A 22,000-nucleotide genomic window follows, 5' to 3' on the forward strand; every position below is an offset into this window, starting at 1 on the left:
CACAGCTGTGGCAACCGGACCAGCAGGGAAGTCCAAGTCAGCGTTCCAGAGACGGAAAGGAAGCTGGCGTGCTCTTGACAGGCCCCAGAAACCCCTGCTTCTTCTTTACCAAGCTGCACACCACACTATTATTTCAAGAAACTGTCTTACATTGACACTAAATGAGGATAAGGAGTCTATAATAGGGTATCCCCAACATATATATATATGAGAGAGAGAGAGAGAGAGAGAGAGAGAGAGAGAGAGGTGGGGGGCGACATCAATTAGTCCCAAATCTCTTATGAGGATTTAACACGTTCAAAGCCTCAGAAAAGGTATCACGAGGCACACTGACTGAATTTACACAAAACTGAAAACAGCTCTGACAGGTGGTGAGACTAAGCGCAGGAGGGAAAATGATGCTGCTACAGAAGAGAAGAACACTCCCTTTACTTCCCTGAAGTTTCAGCTTTAAAAAAAGCATTTGCTGCAGCAGGAACACTAGGATCAGATAAATGGAATCCACTACTCTTCAAAGAAGCTAGCTTCAGGCAAGAAATCAGGCACTCTACTAGCAGAAAGAGAAAAAACTTGCAAGAAATTACCTGGCTAGGTAGTGAAATGTACACTCTTACAGTGCTCTTGGGAGTGTAAATGAGAAACCTTTTTGGACAGCAAGGTAGCAGTATTTATCAAGAATCTCAGTTTTGTTTTTCTTTTTTTCACCTTGAAGAACTTTTGAAAGTTCACATCCATTGTTTCCACTTTTAAGAGTGTAACCTAAGAAAATAAGTATATGTAGATTTCTATACAAGGATGTTCAAGACATTGATTATATTTTCTCAAACAATGAAAATAACCCAAATATTCATCAGGGAATTATAAAAACAAATTGTTCCATCTACTTAGTGGAATGCTATGTAGTCAATTTTTTAAAAGATTATATTTTCAATTGATATACAACAACACACTGTGATCTTAACATTGTAAACAATATGCAGCAGCAAAAAAGATCGAAAAGAAACATTCAGATGTAAGTAGCGGCACTATCTGGCAATAGGATTTTGAATGATTTCATTTGTTTCTTTCTTCTTTCCTAGGTTTTCTTAAATTTCTGTAATGTGTACATATTTTTAGAATTAGAAAAGAAATTTTAAGGAAAATAACCCTCAGCTATAATAGGCTTATAATTCATCTTATAATTTATCTACATAAAGGAAAGAGTGTGTGGTCACTTACCTGCCTGTGGCCCATACTGGGTTTCTGGTGGATGAAATGTGCATCTCAGGGACATCAGCACGCACACTAACTTAGTTGTTATTTCATCAGACACGAACTTCTGACACACAAGATAGTCAAAGCAGAGTTTCACAAAACACATCACTAAAGTATACTAAAATAAGGTTATTTACTTAGAAATGATACATTGCATGTAATCTATATATAGAACAAAGCAATCAATGGTAAACTTAATAAGGCACCTTTTAAACCAGATGCTGTACAAAATACATTTAGTGTATTACATATCAAAGATGAATCTATATTTTTGGTGTTTTACAATTGCATAATAAAACTGCCTGTTTTTAACCCTTTTCAGTGTTTATGTACAACTTTCCTAATTAAGCTATAATGATACTTTCATTTTATACAATATATACTACACTTTAGTTTTTAAAATGGGCAAGGACAACAGTCACCAAATGGGCTTAAATAATTCCATTGAAAGCATAGTACAGAGCACAAGCTAAAATTACAATATATTTAATCCTTTGCAAAAGCAGTATTCACATACTTTCCTTATGGGACAATCATTACACGAAACTTCATGTGATGCGGCCCTAGGTTTGATTTTTATGAATATGTCAGCGCTCTCTGCGGTTTTCACTGGGACTCTCATAACAGCACTGAGGCAAGAAGATGAACTGCTACACTACTATTTTAACGTCTGACCCAAGCAACCAATAAATATCACCCCTTTTAAACAGTACAAGAGCTGCAACAATCTTTTTAAAAAATTAACTCATATTTCTGCAGTCTAAATTATCTTAGATATTTAGAAACATTTCAAAACAACATGAAACACAGGTAATTTAATTTATAAAATCTTGCCTGGAATAAATTATTCAAATTTGATCTTGGGCCAACTTAGGGATGCATGATTCTTTAAACTGAATTGCATTTTTGTTCTAAACAAAAGCAAAGCATCTGGGGGAAAACAGATACCAAATATTTTTTTTATACAGTGAATAAATTAAACATCTGGCACATTCTAGGAAAACATCATTTCCAAAAACCTTAAGTCACTTTTTAAGGTCAAAAACACTCCTGAAATTGGAAAGGCAATTTAAAATGGTGATTGCAGTATCTTTTGTGAAAACAATTCCAGAGAAACCAGATTCAAATTTTATGCTTCAGAAACTTGTCCAATAAGAAACACAGGGAAAGCTTAGAATAGACACACTGAAGTCAATCCTAGTATGCCTTTGATTCTAGAGATATTTACCAGCAGAAAGAGAATTCATAAGGAGACTTTTCTTTGAGGGAAGATTAAGTTTTGTTATATTCAGGTTGCTTTGGTTTTTTGTTTTTATGCTTTACTTAAAGGGATGAGAGGACAAAAGCTACAAATTTTTAAGATGCTAAGTTGTAAGCAGGACCAAATAATGACTTCAAGGGTTTTACAAGTTATCTATGGTGCTATGAAATACTTCCTCTTTTACTCTTTAAATATGAAGTCAGAACCTTAAGAAGAGTAAAAGGAGAGAAAAAATAGGTTTCATGCAGCTTTTTTTAGACTTTAGAATTTCAAATATGACATCATTTGCTCTTTAAGGACCATTAATATTAAAAAACATCTTTTGTTAGAAAATATTTTTATTGAACAAGTTTCTACAGTTAGTCCTTGATATTTTTAATAGATCAATTTAATTAAAAAATTATAATGGTCATATAGTACCTGGAATTTTTGCTTCCACATAATATTTTAACATTTCTAAGAATAGTTCACCTTTCTTTACATTTTCCTTTATTAGGATGACAAATTATTTTCAAGATTTATAGTTATCAAATAAAAAATAAATCAAGGTTAACTCTAATTAGATCAGAGCTCATAATTATTCTCAAATTACATGGCAAGTTAGATTAAAACACCTATATTTCTCAGTATAGTGATGGGGAAAACATTCTCAAAGAGCAAGTTATTGGGTAATTTACTTATCTTGATGAACACTCCAAACTTTAGTTATGTTAGATGCAAACTATTAAACTTGGTCAAAACTGTTAAAGCACATTTCAAATTTGTGAAATTTGACCAATATATATAGTTTCATCCTTAAATGTCAATCACATTTTTGGTAATGGACAGATACGGGCTCTGATTCCTCCACTTTGAAGTTTTTTTCCACTATGTTGTTATAATAATCACATTTATTTTATGCTGTATTCAAGAATATTCTCACTTTATGCATCCATGAGTTGTTTTTTCAGAGTAAGACAGTCATATTTAAAAAGCATTACAGAAATATAATAAGTAGATCAGAGTTACTCCTTGGGTAAACAAGGCACTCATGAAATATGTATTATATTCAAATATGTTACTGAATAACAGCTGTACGGTATAGATATAGGTACTGACTAGATACCAAACTTTTTGCCTGACTCTTCACTGTCTTCACAAACTTATGAAACCAAAATCATAGAACTAAAAATTTTAAATGATTTAAATGTCTCAAATAGTTGATGATCAATGTGTATTAACTCTTGAGATAGAAACTTCTAATTTGAAGATCCCTTCATAAACAGAACTGAGATGATGGCATCTTAATCAAAGTCTATACCTGACGTTAAACAAAGTCCTAGATTTGATATACTGTTTTGAATTAATTGTGAAGATTTTACATGTAGTTTCTACTTTATATATTTTTCTGATCATCTTTTAATTTTTTTCCCTTAAGGATGGGATATGAGGTACGCATGAGCTGGTTTCTATAGTATGAATGTATGTACATGTATAAAATATGGTTGTAAAGGAGCAGGTGTTTTGCAAGTAAAGCATATTATACATGAAATATAAATAACTTCCCTTTTAAAAGTTACTGAGAATAAAGAATACAGAATATGGTTATAGGCACTTACATTGCTATCATACTCATTAATCAGTATTCACTTCAATAAGAAGTGTTTTCTTTAGAAGGTTCATGGCATTGGAAGTTCCAACTTTAGACAGGACGCTTTTCATGACAATAATAACAATTAACAAAAAAAAATTTTGTGGTGGGAGGAAAACAGTCCAAATTTACATACACTTTTAATTCCTTTTGGCCTTTATATTAACTTTAATGTTAAAAAATAAAGTTGGTGGAGAAGCTAGCTCACTTGCAAGGTAAATGGCTTTTATGTGATTGGCAAATCTCGGTCAGATAACGCATTTTTAAAGCACAAAACCAACAGCCACCAATATCTTCCTGTGCATTCACAAATTATCTTCTTCTAATTCAAATGGCAGCAGAGGAACTCTGGTATGCACGTATGTACACAGACACACACACACCACCAAGGCATGGCAAACTGTCGTAAGCTAAGCAGTACTGTATCCCAAACAGAGCATAATCCATAGGCTTTACAAAGGTAGAATACAAATAGATTAAATTTTTTTCAGGTAGAAGGCAGACGTGTATATTTCTCCATCTCTGCTGAATTCATTTATCTTCTCAAGGCTTTCACAGAAAGCACCATTTTATGAACAGGTAATTCAGTACCCAGAGTTTGACTGGAGACTTATTAATTGGGATTGAAGTCTTGATGCAGTTCATAAAAATCCAATTAAAAAAAAAAGGCATCAAAAACCACATTTAAAATAAAGTTGTCCATATACAAAGAATGAAGTGTTTAGAAGTTCCCAGCTTGTATTCTACAGAGTACTGAAACATTAGCAGCCTGTGAAGGTGTAGTGAGGAAAGAGTCTGAGAACCAAGTTACTATCCTCATTCTATTCTAATTCCACCCATTCCTTGGGTGAAACAGTTCTTGCAGTCTAGAATTTCTCCTCATGACCTTTTATCTGTCAAATCTTTACATCTTGGGATTCAACCATCTTGGCAAGTGTCTTCTTGATTCTCAGAGCTGTAAGTCTGGAGGCTGGATTGTGAGCCCAGCATTCTGACATTAGCTTCAAAACTGCTCGTAGACACTGAAAAGTAAAGAGAATGTCATGAGCGGGTAAGGGTCTTTGGCAACACTCAGCAATCACTTCCTGAGAGGACTGACTCCCACTTACTTCATCACTGTTCCATCGATTAGACACAATTGGCCGCAAACGTTTAACGCACACAACCTCACGCATATCCTCGTATGATGGGTCACTGGGTACCATGTTATAATACGGCAACTGGTACTCTTCGACTATTCCTGTAGTGAGCGAGAAAACAGTGGGCACAAAAACGGTGGCTGGAAAAAATACATCAGTCTGTTCAGCACTTCTTACTGAACTAAGGAACTAAAATTGATTCCCCCATAAGGAAGAAGAGATTACTGAGCAGATGATTCACGTCTAATAGTAAATGTGTGTTCTACTCTTCTTGTTAAATATCTGATTATCTTCTATATCCCTACCATAGTTGTCCATATTGAACATGCCAATATCCCTTAAAATAAGCAAAGTGAACCATTCAACCTAAATTTTTAGTCTTATTTTTTATGTATACAGTTGCTTCTACTAATAAAAGAGTAGAGCCTTTTTTCTGCAGTAGAAAGACAACGCATCTGTAGGAATGAGTTGGCAAGGCAGACCAGAAATTGCTGTCTGTATAACAGGCCTGCCTGAAAGCCTGGCACTGAGCTGGTATCTGGGGACTTGCCTGCTAAACAGCTCTCTCTATTCATAGAAATGAAAAGGGTGGCCTTTGTAACTAGACTATTTGTGCAAACAATATAATTTATGCTGACTACCTGCTTTCTTTCTAGAAGTTTGGAATTTTGATACATGCCAGGCAGAGGATGCCCATGTGACCAGCCTCCAAAAAAAATCTCTGGGTACTAAACCTCTAATGAACTTCCCTAGATGACAATATTTCACATTTTTACAATTCACTGCTAGGGGAATTAAGCACATCCTGAGTGACGCCACTGGGAAAGGGCTTTCAGAAGCTTGTGTCCGACTTCCTCTGAACTTTCGCCCCATGGGCCTTTTCTTGTCCCCTTGCTGATTCTGACGTGTGTCCGTTCAGTGTAACAAATCTTTGCTATGAAGACAACTATACACTGAGTCCTGGGAGTCCCAATGCAGTGACAGCCAGTGAGTGATCTTGGAGCTCCCTGACCCAGATGACACCTAAATCATGCCACTGGAGCTGTTGTGTTTTGAATGACGAGTACACAGACACAACCAGAAACACGCTGCCCACACTCCTACCTCCTGTGACACAACGGCGAGCCATTTCCCAAACGATCAAGCCAAAGCTGTAGATGTCAGCCATTATGTAGGGCTGGAAATGGCTTTTATTCAGGCTTTCGTCCAGCACTTCTGGAGCCATGTAGCGCTTGGTGCCCACCCTAGTATTCAGGGGCACATCAACTTCATTTGTGTCGCTGAAACAGAAGACAGGAAACGTCCAGGTGGAGGGGAAAGAAGAAAACCGTTTCTCCTCTATTTTCACTGCATTGTGTAACAGGCAGAATTTCTCTCTCTCTCTCTCTCTCTCTGTGTATGTGTGTGTGTGTTTGTATACACAACTAAAAAAAATGAAAATCTATCTAATAAGTCTACATTTCCTGATCAGTAATCCTTGGGGCTGGGTGTATTTTGAAATTTGACATCTTTCAGATTTTAAAAAAGTATTATATCCTTTAAAAATATGCTGTGTATTGTATAACATCTCCAGCAGAGTCTGGAGCAGTCCTGAATCAAAATTATTACTAAGTCCACAGCAAAAAACTAAGTATGACTATTCACAGTTAACTGAATAAAGACAGTAAATACCTCAAACCAGTTCAGGTCAAGTTTTGTCAGCAAGTAAGTTCTGTGTCTCTCTAAGAAAGAGAACAGTGCTGAATATAAATGTGGTAGATGATCATGTCCCAGGGTGAGTAAATGTGAAAAGTGAGAGGCATCATTTGCTTTCTTCATTCTCACGTGATCCTCTGTGATTTAGGATTACATTTTTTTCTTTATGGGTCCAACCAACTCAGTTCTATTGTGAGTCATGTTTACATAATCATACTGCAATATTAATCTTTTTTAAAATTAATTTTGGGAGTATATTTTAGAGTTTGAAGACATGAATGACCTTTTTTTTTAGGTTCTTAGATCTGTTAAGATTCTGGAAACTATTCTGAAATGGAGATCAATATAATGTACTTTATATTTTCTTAAATGGCATCTGATGAATACTTGAGCCAATAAAAATTCCCCTGATAGAAAAAAAACAACAGGATACAAAACTGTGATAATGACAGAAGAAGATTAAATTTTTTGATGTTTGTTTTATTATGTACTTTAATTTTATGGCCTGAAATGAATTTTGAAATGTAAAATGGCTGCTGTACTCTAGAGTTATAACATTAAAACAATTTCAATGGTTTCCTAAAAATGTGATATTCTCATCGTTTAAAAATACTGACAATATCGAGTGGTGATGAAGCCATGGCATACATAACCTTGTTCACGGGCGTGCACACTGACGCACACTTTCTAGGGGACAGCCTGTTAATGCAGCTTAACACATACATACTCTCTGCCTAGCCCCTTCTCCAGAAATCCACTATGAGGAAATACTTGTACAAGTACTCTGGAATATTATATATGGATAAAATACAATATTCATTGAAGCACTTTTTAAATAATAGACCCTGGAGGCAACTTTAATGTCATCAGTTGGGTCATAGATGGGATAAATTATAGTAATCTATAAAATGGAAAACTTTCCATACTGCTGTTAAAAAGAGTATAAAGATCTATATAAACTGAAGTAGATGTCTAAGACAATAGGAAGTAGGAAATCAAGAATTATGTAGAGTAAGATGTAATTTTTGTAAAAAACAAAGACCACAATGCAAACAAAACACTAAGACAAGCCTCCTCCCAAATCCTAACTTATAATTTACATAAGCACAAATACATGTTCGGAGGGCCTCCCTGGTGGCTCAGACGGTGAACAATTTGCCTGCAATGCGGGAGACCCAGGTTCAATCCCTGGGTTGGGAAGATCCCCTGGAGCCACTCCTGTATTCTTATCTGGAAAACTTCATGGACAGAGGAGCCTGGCGGGCTATAGCCCATGGAGTCGCAAATAGCTGGATACGACTGAGTGACTAGCACTTTCACTGTACTTTTCTTCACATGTTTGGAGTCCCACTGTCCGGAATACAAATACAAACAGGTAAATATCTTTAGGAAATTAAAATAATTCCAAACACCAGGCAAAGAACCACTCACCTGTTGAACTTAACAGCAAGGCCCAGGTCAGCAATACAGCAACTCCCATTTTTCTTGATGAGGATGTTTTTGCTCTTTAGGTCTCGATGAGCAATTGCAGGCTTCCCTTGAGTGCCGTAGATTTCTGTGTGGAGATGGCACAGACCGCAGGCAGCCGAATAGGCCAGCTTGAGCAGGGCTCTGGTGTCCAGCGTCGCACACTTCAGGAAGTCATAGAGGGATCCGTTTTCATGATAGTCAGTAATCAAATAGAGCTGAGTCCAGGAACCTGTGCCTTTAATGTCTGCTGCTATAAAGCCTGTTCAATCGATGAGTTCAAAAGGTCAGTTGTCAGAGGGGGCGAGGAAGAAGAAAAGATGCTCGCTCAGGATACTGAGAATAACTTGGGTATCATCTATAGACAATGTAAATTTAACTTATCTAACAACGTCTCTTGAATGTATTACTCAAATTTTTATCTGTCATTTACACATAAGTCTGTAATTTTGTAATTAATTTAAATAATCTTAATCATAAAAATGATAACATGACTAAGAAAAAGATCACATATATAACAACCTGAGGGAATGTTGTTAATCTACATGACTCCCTAAGCACCAAGAACTATGAAAAAGGAATGCGGAAAGGGCTCTCCATTTCACACTGAAAAGTGCACTCATCAAGAAGTTCAGTTCAGTTCAGTTCAGTTCAGCTCAGTCACTCAGTCGTGTCCGACTCTTTGCCACCCCAGGGACTGCAGCCCTCCGGGTTCCCCTGTCCATTGCCAACTCCCGGAGCTTGCTCAAACTCATGTCCATCAAGTCAGTGATGCCATCCAACCATCTCATCCTCTGTCATCCCCTTCTCCTTCTGCCTTCAATCTTTTCCAGCATCAGGGTCTTTTCCAATGAGTCCGTTCTTCACATCAGGTAGCTAAAGTACTGGTTAAGTTAACTATGTTCTATGCTAGTAGGCCTCTCCCCTCACCCTCTTTTACACAATAGCAAAATAACCTAGGTATGATTTGATCAGTACGGTGCATAAACTCATCCACCTCCCCTGGCTTTCTTTCCAGCTACAATTTCCTTGCCCTTTACTTTAAAGAGTTAAAAAAATTAAGTTGACTATATTCAACTATAAGAGCTATAAGAACTATAACAGTTCAATCCTAACCAAGCTAACGCACACTTGCCCATCAACGCCTCATCACATCTGCCTTTTCAGCCTGGTTCACTGACTAGCAAGTCCACGATACTGGCTTTCTTTCCTTCTCCTCTTTTCCGCCCTCTCTTCAGAAGGTCAGAGAGTGCTGAGCTGAATAACAGCCCTCCCCCCGCAACCAATTCGTGTCCACCAGGTCTCTATAAATGTGACCTTATTTGGAGACAGGTCTTTACAGACATGATCAAGTTCAGGTGATTACAGTGGGCACCTGCTCAATGACTAGCGCCCTCATAAGAAGAGGGGAGTTTGGACACAGACACAACGGGCGAAAGGCCACGTGCTGACAAAGACAGATTCTGGAGCCTGAAATGCTGTAAACAGTTAGCCGGAAATCACTAGAATCTGCAAGAGGCAGGCAGAGTCCTCCCCTAAAGCCTTCAGAGAGCCCGGACCTGCCAACACCTTGATTTTAAATGTCTGGCCTCCAGAACTCTGGAGAGGATTAAGTTTCTATTGTTTTAAGCCACACAGTTTGTGGTAATCCGCAAGGAACACTTCCAGGAAACTAACGCAATTAGTGAAGGAAACTATCAGCAACATGCCATGCACTCTCTAAAGTAAGGGGCGAGGAAATAGCAGCTGAAAAGAAAGCCAGGGAAGGTGATGAGTTTATGTGCCACACTGATCAAATCATACCCAGGTTATTTTGGTATTGTGTAAATGGGGGTGAGAGGAGAGACCTGCTCACACAGAACATACATGAGGCTGTATCTTACAGAGGTGGGGGTAATTTCATTTACAGGAGGCAAAGGCACGCACAATTAAAGTTACCTAAAAATTGTTTAAATTACCTTTCAGAGACTTTTTTTTGGTTACGATACGAATAAGTTCAATAAACTACATTATTTCCAATTCACAACTCACTGCTGTTTCTCTTCAGCTGGGTAATAAATTTGGACACACCTAGTTTAATTGAGCTTCACAGACACTGTGTTTTTTTTTCCAAACAAATTGATGGTCTCTGGCAACTCCTACCACAAGTCTTATAGAAGCTGCTTTTCAAAAGTATTTGCTCACTTCATGTGTCACATTTTGGTAATTCTCAAAACACTTCAAACTTTTTCATTATTATTCTACTTATTACGGTGATCTATGATCAGTGATGTTTGATGTTACTATTGTAGTTTTGGCATTTTTTAGCAGTTAAGTATTTTTACACTAAGGTACATACATTGTTTATTAAACATAATGCTACTGTACATTTAGACTACAGTATGGTATAAACAACTTTTAAATGTACTTGGAAACCAAAATATTTGTGTCATTTGCTTTATTGCTGTATCTGATTTATTGCAGTGATTTGGAACCCAACCCCAAAATATCTCTGAGGTATGTGTAGAGATCGGCTGGCTGCATTCAGGACTGGGTTGTAGTTGAAGTATGTATTCCACCAGGTTTCCTTTAGCCAAATGCACACAGCTGAGCTCACGTATGTTTTCAAGCCCTAGGCTTCCACCAGCATCCCATTAACCTTGTAGAATATGGAACTAAAATCAAATGTGTACTCACCAAGTATGTTTTCATGGCGCATCAGCACAGTCTGATAGATTTCTGTTTCTCGAAACCAGCTAGCTTCTTCAGTGGTAAAGAACACTTTGACTGCCACTTTCTCACCACGCCATTTACCCATCCACACTTCTCCATATCGGCCTTTACCAACTTGCCGAACCATCTGAATCTGTTTGGCAATAGTTCGCTGAACCTTCATAGGAAAAAGTAAAATGAGAAGTATTAAGATTGAGAAAGTGGTTTAACAGGCCAACCCATCAAAAAAGATGGTATACACAACCAACCAAGTCCGATATTAATGTTTATATAGTTGGCCTCTGTGTCCGTTCTGCATCCTTGGATATGGAAGGCTGGCTGTAAGGGACCTGAGCACCTGTACACTTTCATATCTTCAGGGGATCCTGGAACCAATCCCTCAGGAAAATCCCGAGGGAAGACTGCACTGTACTCAGAAGGAGATGAAACAATGCACGGTATATTCTAGAATCACAGAATAACATCTGCCAGTGTCACGGACTGTCTGCAAAGATGGGTCACGTGATCCCCCTTCTAGCCCACACAGCCTTGGGTAGTCCCCTCGCCCAGACTCTGGGCTTGGCTACATGACTTGCTTTGGGCAAAAGAACAACCGCGGAAGTATTAACAGAACACGTGAAAAGACTCTGTGCATTGGGATTTGCCCTTTCTTGCCATTTTAGGGCACTCTGTAACCAAAATAAGCAAAACCATACCAACAATTGGCCATGTACATAAACTTTACCATTTGAGTCTAGCTGAATAAATTCAGAAAAAGAACTGCCAAGAATACCCACAGAATCATGAAAAATAAAGGTTAGTTGTTTCAAGTCACTGATGTTTGGGGTGGTTTATCATGTCACAAAATCCAAAATGACAGTTACAATGTTCAGCTCCGTCTGCATGTAAGATCCCACGTGACCTGGCCCTCGCCTAACTCTTCTGCCTGAGCTTCCACTCTGATCCCCCATCCGCACCCCTCTTCTTCACCTTGGTTCAACTTTTAGAATTCAGTCAAGCTGATTCCGCTCAGTCTCTCTGTATGTGTAGTTTCCTTAAGAGTATTATTTCTCTCTCAAAAACTTTCATAGCACATATGTATTTCTCAGTTGCTGCACTTACCACAATTTTAACTATTTGTAGATATAGTTGTTTGAATTTCATCCCCCACGACTCACAGAACACAGATATTTATACAGGACAATGACTTTAGTACAATATTGCTTTCATCAGTATTTGTTGGATGAAAGATGCACAGAAATCGCTACCTTTCATTTTCAGAAACATGAATCAGCCAATCTAAACTAATAAAATGACACTGACACTGAGGTCCAGGCTGGAAACACAGGTAAAATGGGCCAGATCTGTAAGTATCTAAACCGACTTACTTTACGTATCCCTTATTACAAGATCCTTTGGTGATTTCTTTTTAGAAAGTCAGAATTTTTGAGGTCTAATTTATTTATAATAAAATTCACTCTTTCTGAAAACGTGTTGTGACAAATGTGCAATCATGTAACCACAACCAGACACCACAATTAAGATGTGGACTATTCCTATAACTCAAACAAGCTTCGCCGCTTTAAAGTCAATTCCCTCCCCACCGACCTGCAGTCTCTGGCATCACTGATCTCTTTTCTGCCCCTACAGGTCTGAATGTGACATAAACGGAGACATACAGTAAGGAGCCTCTGTGTCCAGCTTCTTTCATTCGACATAAAATACTCTGAAATGTGCTTCGCTGCAGTTACACGTATCAGTAGTTTGTTCTTTGACTGACAAGCAGTAGTCCACGCTAAGAATGTACTCCAATTTATTCATTTACCACCTGCTGGATTTTGGGGTTGTTTACAATTTTTTTAATTGAGAACATCTGCTTGTTTATTTATCAGGCCACATGGCATGTGGAATGTTCCCTGACCCGGGACCGAATCCGTGCCTCTCCCCAACGCCTGCCTTCCTGGCAGTGGAAGCAAGGGGTCTCAACCACTGGACGGCCAGGGAAGTCCCCAGGCTGTTCACAACTTACTAGTAAAAAAGCTGCTATGAACTTTCACAGTCTTCTTCTGGAACATGCCTGCCTATCTTTTCTTTTTTAAATTTATTTGTTTGGCTGTGTTGTGTCTTAGCTGTGGCAGGCAGGATCCTGACTGCTGTGCACAGGCTCAGTGGTTGCAGCTCGTGAGCTTAGCTACCCCTCAGCATACGGGATCTCAGATAACCAACCAGGGATTGAACCCATGTCCCCTGCATTGCAAGGCAGATTCTCAGCTACTGGAGCACCAGGGAAGTCCCTGCGTATCTTTTCTATAAACATTTAGCAGAGGGACTGCTTCACTGTATTAAAAGTCAACTATCAACCTGTTTCCCAAAGTAGCTGTATTTTACATATCAATCAGCACTGCATGAGATTTCCAGGTGATCTATCTTCTTTTCCACACTTAATGCTCTCAGTTTTCATCAAACTAGTGAATGTGCAGTAGTATCTCACTGTGTTTAATCTGCATTTCCCTGATGACGCTGAGCATCTTTTCATGCGCCGTTCATATCTGCCATCCTTATATTTTCTTTGGGCAAGCGACTGTTCAAATCTTTTGCCCACTTAAAAGACTGGGTTTTTCGACTCATTACTGAGTTGTAAAAATTCTTCATATATTCTGCAATACAAATTCTTTACCAAAACTCTTTTGCCAGTTTGTGACTTTATTTTTTCATCTTCTTAATAGTATCTTCTGAATAAGAAAAGTTTTAAATTTCAAGAAAGACCAATTTACCATTTTTTAAAATGACTTTTCCTTTTGTGTCCTAAGAAATCTTCACTCAAAGTTTTAATAATTTCCTAAAACATTTTCTTTTGAAGGTTTTGTACTTTTATATTTAGGTCTATGATCCATTTCAAGGTGATTTTGTATTGCATATGGAGTGAGATAAGGGTCAAGATTCATGTTTTGGCAAATGGATACCCAATTTTTCCTGCACCATTTGTTGAATAGACTCTCTTCCTCACTGAATTACTGTGGCATCCAAATCAATTGACCACATATGTGTATGTTCATTTTCAGACTCTATTCTGTCCCACTGACATACACATTTATCCCGATGCCAGGATTAAACACTGTTGACTACTGTAGCTTCACAATGAGCCCAGAAATCAGGTAGTGAATCCTCTTTACTCTTTTTCAAAACTGTTTTGGGTCTTCTAGGTCCTCTGCATTTCCAAATAGTCTTTAGAATAAACTCATCAATTTCTATAAAAGTTTGCTCTGATTCTGACTTGAATTAAAACGATAAATCAACTTTAGGCTAACTGAAATCTCTAATATTGAGTCTTCTGAAACAAAAACAGGATAGATATCCATCTCCTTCTGGTTTTGTTAAACTCTTTTGGCGAGGTTTTCTAATTTTAAGTGTACAGGTCATACATAAACGCTGTCACGCGTATTCCAAATATTTCAAGTTTTTAATGCTATTTAAAATGATACTGCTTTTAAAATTTTAATCCCTGTTTGTCGACAGTGTATATAAATTCAACGCTTTTTGTACAAAGACCTTGTTATGCAATCTTGATAAACTCACTTACTGGTTGCTGTCGTTTCACATCATTCTTAACACTTTCTATGTGGACAATCATGCTGTTCACATATGAAGACAGTTTTACTTTTACTTTTCCAATTTAATGACAGAATTACCTGATTCAATGAATTTTAAAATGAGACATCAATGACTTAAACACATCCAAGTAAATAAAGCATTTAAAATCTGAGTATCTAGTGTTTATTCTAAGTATCCCCTTCATCCTTAAGTCTAAATCTTTCTATACATATAACTCCCTGAGAATTACCTACATCTCCCTTTAACGTTATTTTTATGAACTGTATTTCCGTAACACAGTTTCGTACTGAAGTATAAGAAGTATAGTTCTTCTTATGAAGATGATCTGTGGGAGTAACCTCTCTTTGATTTCAGAATCTGAAATAGTTATATTTCTCCCAATCGATCAATTTAACCTTAGAGAGGCAAAGAATTTTATACCTGATTCCTCAAGATGGCTGTTAAAAATGTGTGAGCTGATGCTAACACTTACACAGCACTTCATGACCACACTTTCTCTCTTAACCTTGCTTGCGGCTCTACCTTACCTGCCTATCTTTTCTTATTTCATATTTCTTATTTAAACTGATTTAATCTTCTAGCCATCTCCCTTGTGACTCAGCTGGTAAAGAATTTGCCTGTAATGCGGGAGAGCTGGGTTCGATCCCTGGGTTGGGAAGATCCCCCGGAGAGAGGAAAGGCTACCCACCCCAGTATTCTGGCCTGGAGAATTCCATGCACTCTGTAGTCCATGGGGTCACAAAGAGTCGGACACAACTGAGCGACTTTCACACCACCATATGACAATACATTCTGCATCAGTACACCATTCATGCTCACATGACATTCCAGCTTACCAATAAGGGTAGTCCAGATCCACTGCCAGAACTTTGTGACTGGTCAATAAGGTCTTTTAATGATTCTCCAACTGGAATAAATGCTTCATCTTGTTCCAGATCACGATTGTAACGGCGTCTGCTTGAGATGCTCTTGCAATAATGTCTTTAATTTTAAAAGGGCAGAAGATAACTATATTAAAATTCTAAAACAATAAAATTCTAGGGTAAGAAAAATCTTGAGACTGTTGACATTATCATCATTCCTTCATCACATGGGTTCATAACCAAATTAGTCTTATCATAGAATAATATATTCTCTGTTAAAATAATGTCCGAAGATAAGAGTTTCTGAAATAGAGAGCTATTTACTACCTTAAAATGGAAAGATGTCCATGGTACGTTGGCAAGTGAAAAAAACTGATTAAAAACCAGCATGTAAAGTTTCACCCTCACTATAAACAGTTTAGAATTATATGCATCTATACTTGTCTGAAAGGATCAGAAAGGATATATAGCAGTTGTAAATAATAGTTATTGCTGGGGATGTAAGAATATCCATTCTTTGCTTTACATATGTTTTTTCATTTGAATTCATAAACGCAGTTTTACATCATAATGAACAATAAATATACTACCATTTTTAAAAAGGGAAAAGGAGTTTACAGAAGAGAAGTCAAACAAGTTCATTCTGATATTTTTAAAGGTTTTTGAAAAAAACTTCAAATTATGAGATGTTTCAAACATTTAAACAGTAGAGATTAATTTAATTAGCACCCATGTGTAAACCATTTAAATTTAATAAATATTAAGCTATAATTTTTTGATATATTTTAAATAAATAAACATTAAAATATTTGAAATTTCCCTGATAATTTCATTTTCTTCTTTTAATTCTAAGAGACAAACACTGTCTTGAAGGTGGCTATAGCCTTCCTATCTATGTATTTATACCTTTACCATAAAAGTATATATTCACACACAAATTTTTTCCTCTGGATACTAATTTCTATAAATGGCATATGTTGTATTAATATTTTACATCTTATATAAGAAATTTCTTATATATTACATATTTATCCATGTTGATACATGTTAAAAAAAAAACAGCTCATTTCTATTGATGTTCAGTGTGTCAGGCACTGTTCTGTGACTTACTTCAACTTTATTGAACTCCTAGGAGATAAGTTGTAGTGTTTCCTTTTTACGAAAGAGGAAACCATAGGCCCAGGGCTCACCATTTGCCCCAAGTCAGACAGCTGGCTAATTATTCTCCAATGCTGGCAAGACCCTTCTGAATGCTATAAACAGAGCCCCGTGAACTGTGAGGTTTTCAGGTCACATAGCTGGTGGGAAGAGACACTGTTCACGGCCTTGTGTGAGCACTGAATATCGACCCTTTGACCTTTTCAGGCGGTCTTTCTCAGCCTTGGGGGTCTGCTCACTTGAAATCACTGACTAAGATCAGCTGAATATTCTATGGGGCCATTCTGAAGACGTCCACAGAGTTCTTCCTCTATGAAAACTCTCTCCTTTCCAGCACTCTGCACCTATGAACCATAGCTGCTACTCTCTCCTCAGACTCTCAGCTGTATCTCCTCGACTCAGAGTGCCTGTTGGGCTCTGCGTGAGTCATTCCTGTGTCCCGCAGTCAGGAACTCTTCTCAGGGAGTAAGCTGGGCAAAAGCAAGACTCACCTCATCTGCTTCCTGTTTCTCAGGGGTCAGTGTCCTTCACGGCCTGACCGGCAGCTCTTAATACGTGAATGGGGCTTACTGATTACAGGTTTCACTGTGATAATCTGCTTGGGCCATTTCACTGGACTTACTGGAGGCAGAATATTTAGGTCTTTTTTTCTTGGGCCAGATGGTTGTTCCCTAAGAATAATCTTCTTATACATTATCTAGAGGGAACAAGCTTGGCTAGCACGGTTCTGGACGGCTGAGGAGCCCCCAGATTAGTATGTGAATATTCACTTTACCTCCTTATCTTCACTATACCGTTTATCTCACCCTCAGTAACGGGACACCACAGACGGGAACATTTTTGCTCTTTCCCCGAGACAACACTTCTAGCCTTTTGCTCAGGATCAAAGTCACATGATCATTCACAATAAGAACAGGGATCTCAACATCGGTGGTATCTGGCAACCAAAATGGCCCACAAAACTTCTCACCTCCTGGTACACCTGTCCTTGTTTAATTACCTTCCAGAAAGCACCAGGGCTGACCTGGGTGACCAATAAGATATGGATGGCAGAAGAGACGGTGCGACTTCTGAGTCTAGATCACATACAGCGCCCATCTTTCACCTTGGTCTCTGGACCATTCACTCTGCATGGGAAGCCAGGCTTCCTGCTGTGAGTAAGCTCATGCAGGCCGCTCTGTAGAGAGGTTCATATTGGAGGGACTAAGATCTCCTGCCAACCTGTGAGCCCTGGAAGTGAGCTGCCTTGGAAGAGGATCTACCAGTTCCAGCCAAGCTTCCAGGTGAGTGCAGCATCTGCTGACATCTTCCTGAAGGTCATGAAAGGTCCTGAGCTGCCCAAGCAGGTCACTCTTGAAGTCCTGACCCACAGAAATGGTGAGCGGTAATAGCCACTGTTTCAGGTCACTAAATCTGGGAGTGATTTCTTAACATAGGATTGCACAACCAACACAGCACCTGACCTTCTAAAAACAGACTTTCAGGCCACCCTCTAAGTTTCCCTGCCACCCTCAGCTTAACTTCCAGAGGTGGCTAGTACTGCCAATTCATGAACTTCTTGGGGGAATTTTGTAGTACAAATCGGTTGCTGTTTGTCTTTCTCAATTTCTAGCCTGGGATTCAGATTTTCTAGGTCTATACTCATCCATAAGCTTCCCGGATCCCACAGCTTTTTGCTGTCATCCTGTCTCCCTGTTCTGGCTGAACAAAACATTTTAAAACTCTTTACTGCTATTTTAGTGGAAGCAACAAAAGTAAAAAAGGATGCTCTATCTACAAGACCTACTATCAAACATGTGAATCTCTGCCAGTATAACAGGTAAAAAATAAAACCTCAGTATGATTTTAACATATTTTTCATATTATGAGTATTCTTGAGTCATCTTTTTCTTTTAAGAGCCATATGTATTTCTATTAAAAAAAACCATATGTTCATTTTTTGGTAATTACTGAATTGATTTTTTTTCTTTTCGATTTATAGAAGCTCTTTATATTTAAGAAATTAGCTCTTTGTAATATAAGCAGGGGATATTTTTCACTGTTAGACTGTCTTCTGACTATTTATAGTGGTTTCTACCACATAGTAAAGTTTTATTTTTATGTAGTTGACACCATCAATCTTTCCTTTTTTAATTTTAAGGTGTTTTGTGGGTTTTTTTGGCTAGTAAGTTTTGTGTCAGACTCAGATTATTTTTAAAAACTATTCCAAGGTTTGTTCTAGTATTTTAAGCATTTCACTTTATATATGTAAACATATATGCATATATACATGAATTTCATATCTACATGGCTAAATCTGGCTAAAACTTATTTCAGTGTACAGAACTGACTCAGCTTCATTTTTCTCCATATAGCTGCTGCTGCTGAGTCGCTTCACTCATGTCTGACTCTGTGCAACCCAATAGATGGCAGCCCACCAGGCTCCCCCATCCCTGGGATTCTCCAGGCAAGAACACTGGAGTGGGTTGTCATTTCCTTCTCCAATGCATGAAAGTGAAAAGTGAAAGTGAAGTCGCTCAGTCGTGTCTGACTCTTAGTGACCCCATGGACTGCAGCCTACCAGGCTCCTCCGTCCATGGGATTTTCCAGGCAAGAGTACTGGAGGGGGGTGCCATTGCTATCTACTCCCAAATCCATTTACTGAATAAGCCAACTTTTCCTCAGTAATCTGAAATGTTACCTTTATCACATACTAACTTTTTTTATATACTTGGGTCTACTTATAGGTCTAGTAACCAGTTCCACTGATCTCTCGGTTTATTCATCTATCAGTCAGATAATGTTTTATTATGAAGTCTATGCCCTCCTCTCATCACTTTTCTCTTCTGGCAACTGTCTTCTGAAATCATGACTAAATGCAAATAACCCTGAACCACCAAATAACTAAAGAATGGTAATATATAAAGTGGATTTCCTAGGATAGGTTTTAAACATTCAGATATAAGAAAGTTCAGTATTCTATAAATAAGGAAATCGTAAGTATTCATGAACATAACAAGAAGTACAGTGTTGTATCCAATTAACTGACTGATAGCTCTGTTCACTCAAGAAAATTATAACACCATTAATTAAAGGAAATATAACCAGAGAATACAAATTCATGGTTTCTGAAATACACTCAGTGTCAATGGTTTCTGCCCACTGGCCTTAAGAACAACTGTTTATATCTACTATTCAACAAAATACTTTGCATCAAAATAATTATCTTACTTGTAACAAAAGCAGCTGGAGAAAATGATCATAGCAATTATGCAGACAGCCATAGCAATGAGCAAAGCCAGCCATCGAATGCTGCCATCAAAAAACGGACCTGACAATGGAAATAAACAGTAAAACAGACGTATTATCTTTCTATTACATCTTAGAAGGAAAAAATAACTTGTAGTGTTGAACTCGAGAAAGCCTGCTTATTGTTAAAACCACAGAAAATAGCTCACTGAGATTTACGATGACTGCACTTTTCTCTGCTAACCTACCTATAACAACAGGGGGCAGTGTAGGTTGTAAATACTGGTTGCATAAGTTGGTCCGACAACATTCTATTGTCCGGCGTAGCTGGGCTTTTGGTGAATCCTAAAGGAAGAAAATCAGAAATAATTTGATACAAGAAATTGATAAGTAATTTTTAAAATATTCATAAAATACAATTTCCAATTCAGTGAGTGAAAAGCACCTGCCAAGTTTATGTGTGAAAAATGATATGGAAAAATTTGAATCTGTGGTGAAATAGTATTGTGAAGACTCTAAAATTTTTTTTTTCTGAAGAAGAATGCATTATGTGGTGTGTGAGAACACTAGACTATAACTTAATTACAAATAAACAAAAGTTTATATATATATTTTAACCCAAAGTCTGGCATTTCTTAAGATATTACTATTTGTTATTAATAACACAGTAAAGTCACGAGATCTCTTCTTATAAAAGGTGGGGTAATACATTTCACTATAATGGCAGATCAGTAGGGTAAATATGAACTCATGGTAGTACCAAGACTTAGCTGGATGGGACTGAAGATCTGACTGAAACGTGGAGTGTGTCCTAGGCCAAATAAACTGCATATTATAAAAGGTAGTCTAATAGGCAGAAGGTACAGATGATTTTGCATATAACAACTATGTTAAAACTAATGAACCTAATACAGAAGAAAATAAGTGTATGTGGTGAGCATAAGGGCAAACTATAGAAACAGTACTTCTGATAGTTTTTAGAGACCACTAACCAGGTACGTATCCCTAACAGATCAGAAAGTGAGCCCAGGGAAGACTGCAGTCATGGGAACAGATGTCAACAATTACATGCGAAGTTTTATTTAACCAAAAATATAGTATTTGAGAAGTTCTTAATTTGAATGCTGACATTTCAGCACTGCCTGGAAGAAGTGACATTCTAGACCAAAACAGCAACAGAAAGGAATTGTTTGTCATTATAAAAGTAGCAAGAATATAAGCAGATATTAACCATGTTAGTCTTAAATATCAGAGGGCCAGAAAGGGGAAACCTCAGCATAATAGGGTATTCCTTTTAAAAAGGTGAATATGAGATTCCGTAAGGGAATCTATATGGGATTCTATAAGGGACTTGAGAGTCCCCATAAGAAAAGACGGGTCAAGAGTATTTAGAAACCTCCAAAAGCATAAGTTTTACACTTTAATTGAATGTTAAACTTTCTAACAAACTATTACTTTTAAATTATCATAAAAGGAGAAAAGGAAGACATGTCAGAAGTTACACAAGTGACTCTGGGAAAAAAAAAAATCCCGGATCTAGAGAAAATTTACATAAAGGATGGAATGAAGAGTATATAATTAAAGACAAATAAAAAGAAGTGTAAAGTATCCAAGAATAGTCCCAGTATGCTGAAGTTCAAAATGAGCTTAGCCTTGCAGGTCAGAAAATGTAAAGAAGAATCAGCAAAGCGTTTTTAGCAGCGCTAGAAGAAAGACTAGCGAGCACAGACACACTGCTGCTGAGAAACAGCAGGCAGCAGAGGACAAGGAAAGCAGCGTCTCCCGGATGCGCTCGGCTACTCAAGTCTTCCCCACCAGGGATGATTACAGGTACGAAGGAGGCAGACCCAACACCGCTAAGTGCATCGGGGTCCCAGAAGTATGCAGAGACCCTGCAGTGTTTCTTTGTTCTGTCTGAATTCCTATCTTCTAAGCTCCAGTGCTTTGGCCACTTGATGCAAAGAGCCAATACATTGGAAAAGACCCTGATGCTGGGAAAAAT

General features: G+C 37.7%; 1 protein-coding gene across 3 annotated transcripts in view; it reads right to left on the reverse strand.

Annotated features, from left to right (window-relative positions):
- Window positions 904-22,000, reverse strand: part of BMPR1A (bone morphogenetic protein receptor type 1A) — a 146,208-nt gene continuing 125,111 nt past the window's right edge. For 2 of the 3 annotated variants that reach the window (XM_018042146.1, XM_018042147.1), the window contains exons 6-13: window positions 20,247-20,343; window positions 19,981-20,080; window positions 15,586-15,730; window positions 11,123-11,315; window positions 8,411-8,708; window positions 6,389-6,564; window positions 5,255-5,385; window positions 904-5,167 (exon numbers count right to left, since the gene is read on the reverse strand). In XM_018042146.1, the coding sequence (XP_017897635.1) occupies window positions 5,042-5,167; window positions 5,255-5,385; window positions 6,389-6,564; window positions 8,411-8,708; window positions 11,123-11,315; window positions 15,586-15,730; window positions 19,981-20,080; window positions 20,247-20,343 (1,266 nt within the window). In that variant the 3' untranslated portion in view covers window positions 904-5,041. 3 annotated transcript variants of the gene reach the window in all.

This window comes from Capra hircus, chromosome 28 (genome assembly GCF_001704415.2).
Source record: "Capra hircus breed San Clemente chromosome 28, ASM170441v1, whole genome shotgun sequence".
NCBI classification, from domain to species: Eukaryota; Metazoa; Chordata; class Mammalia; order Artiodactyla; family Bovidae; genus Capra; species Capra hircus.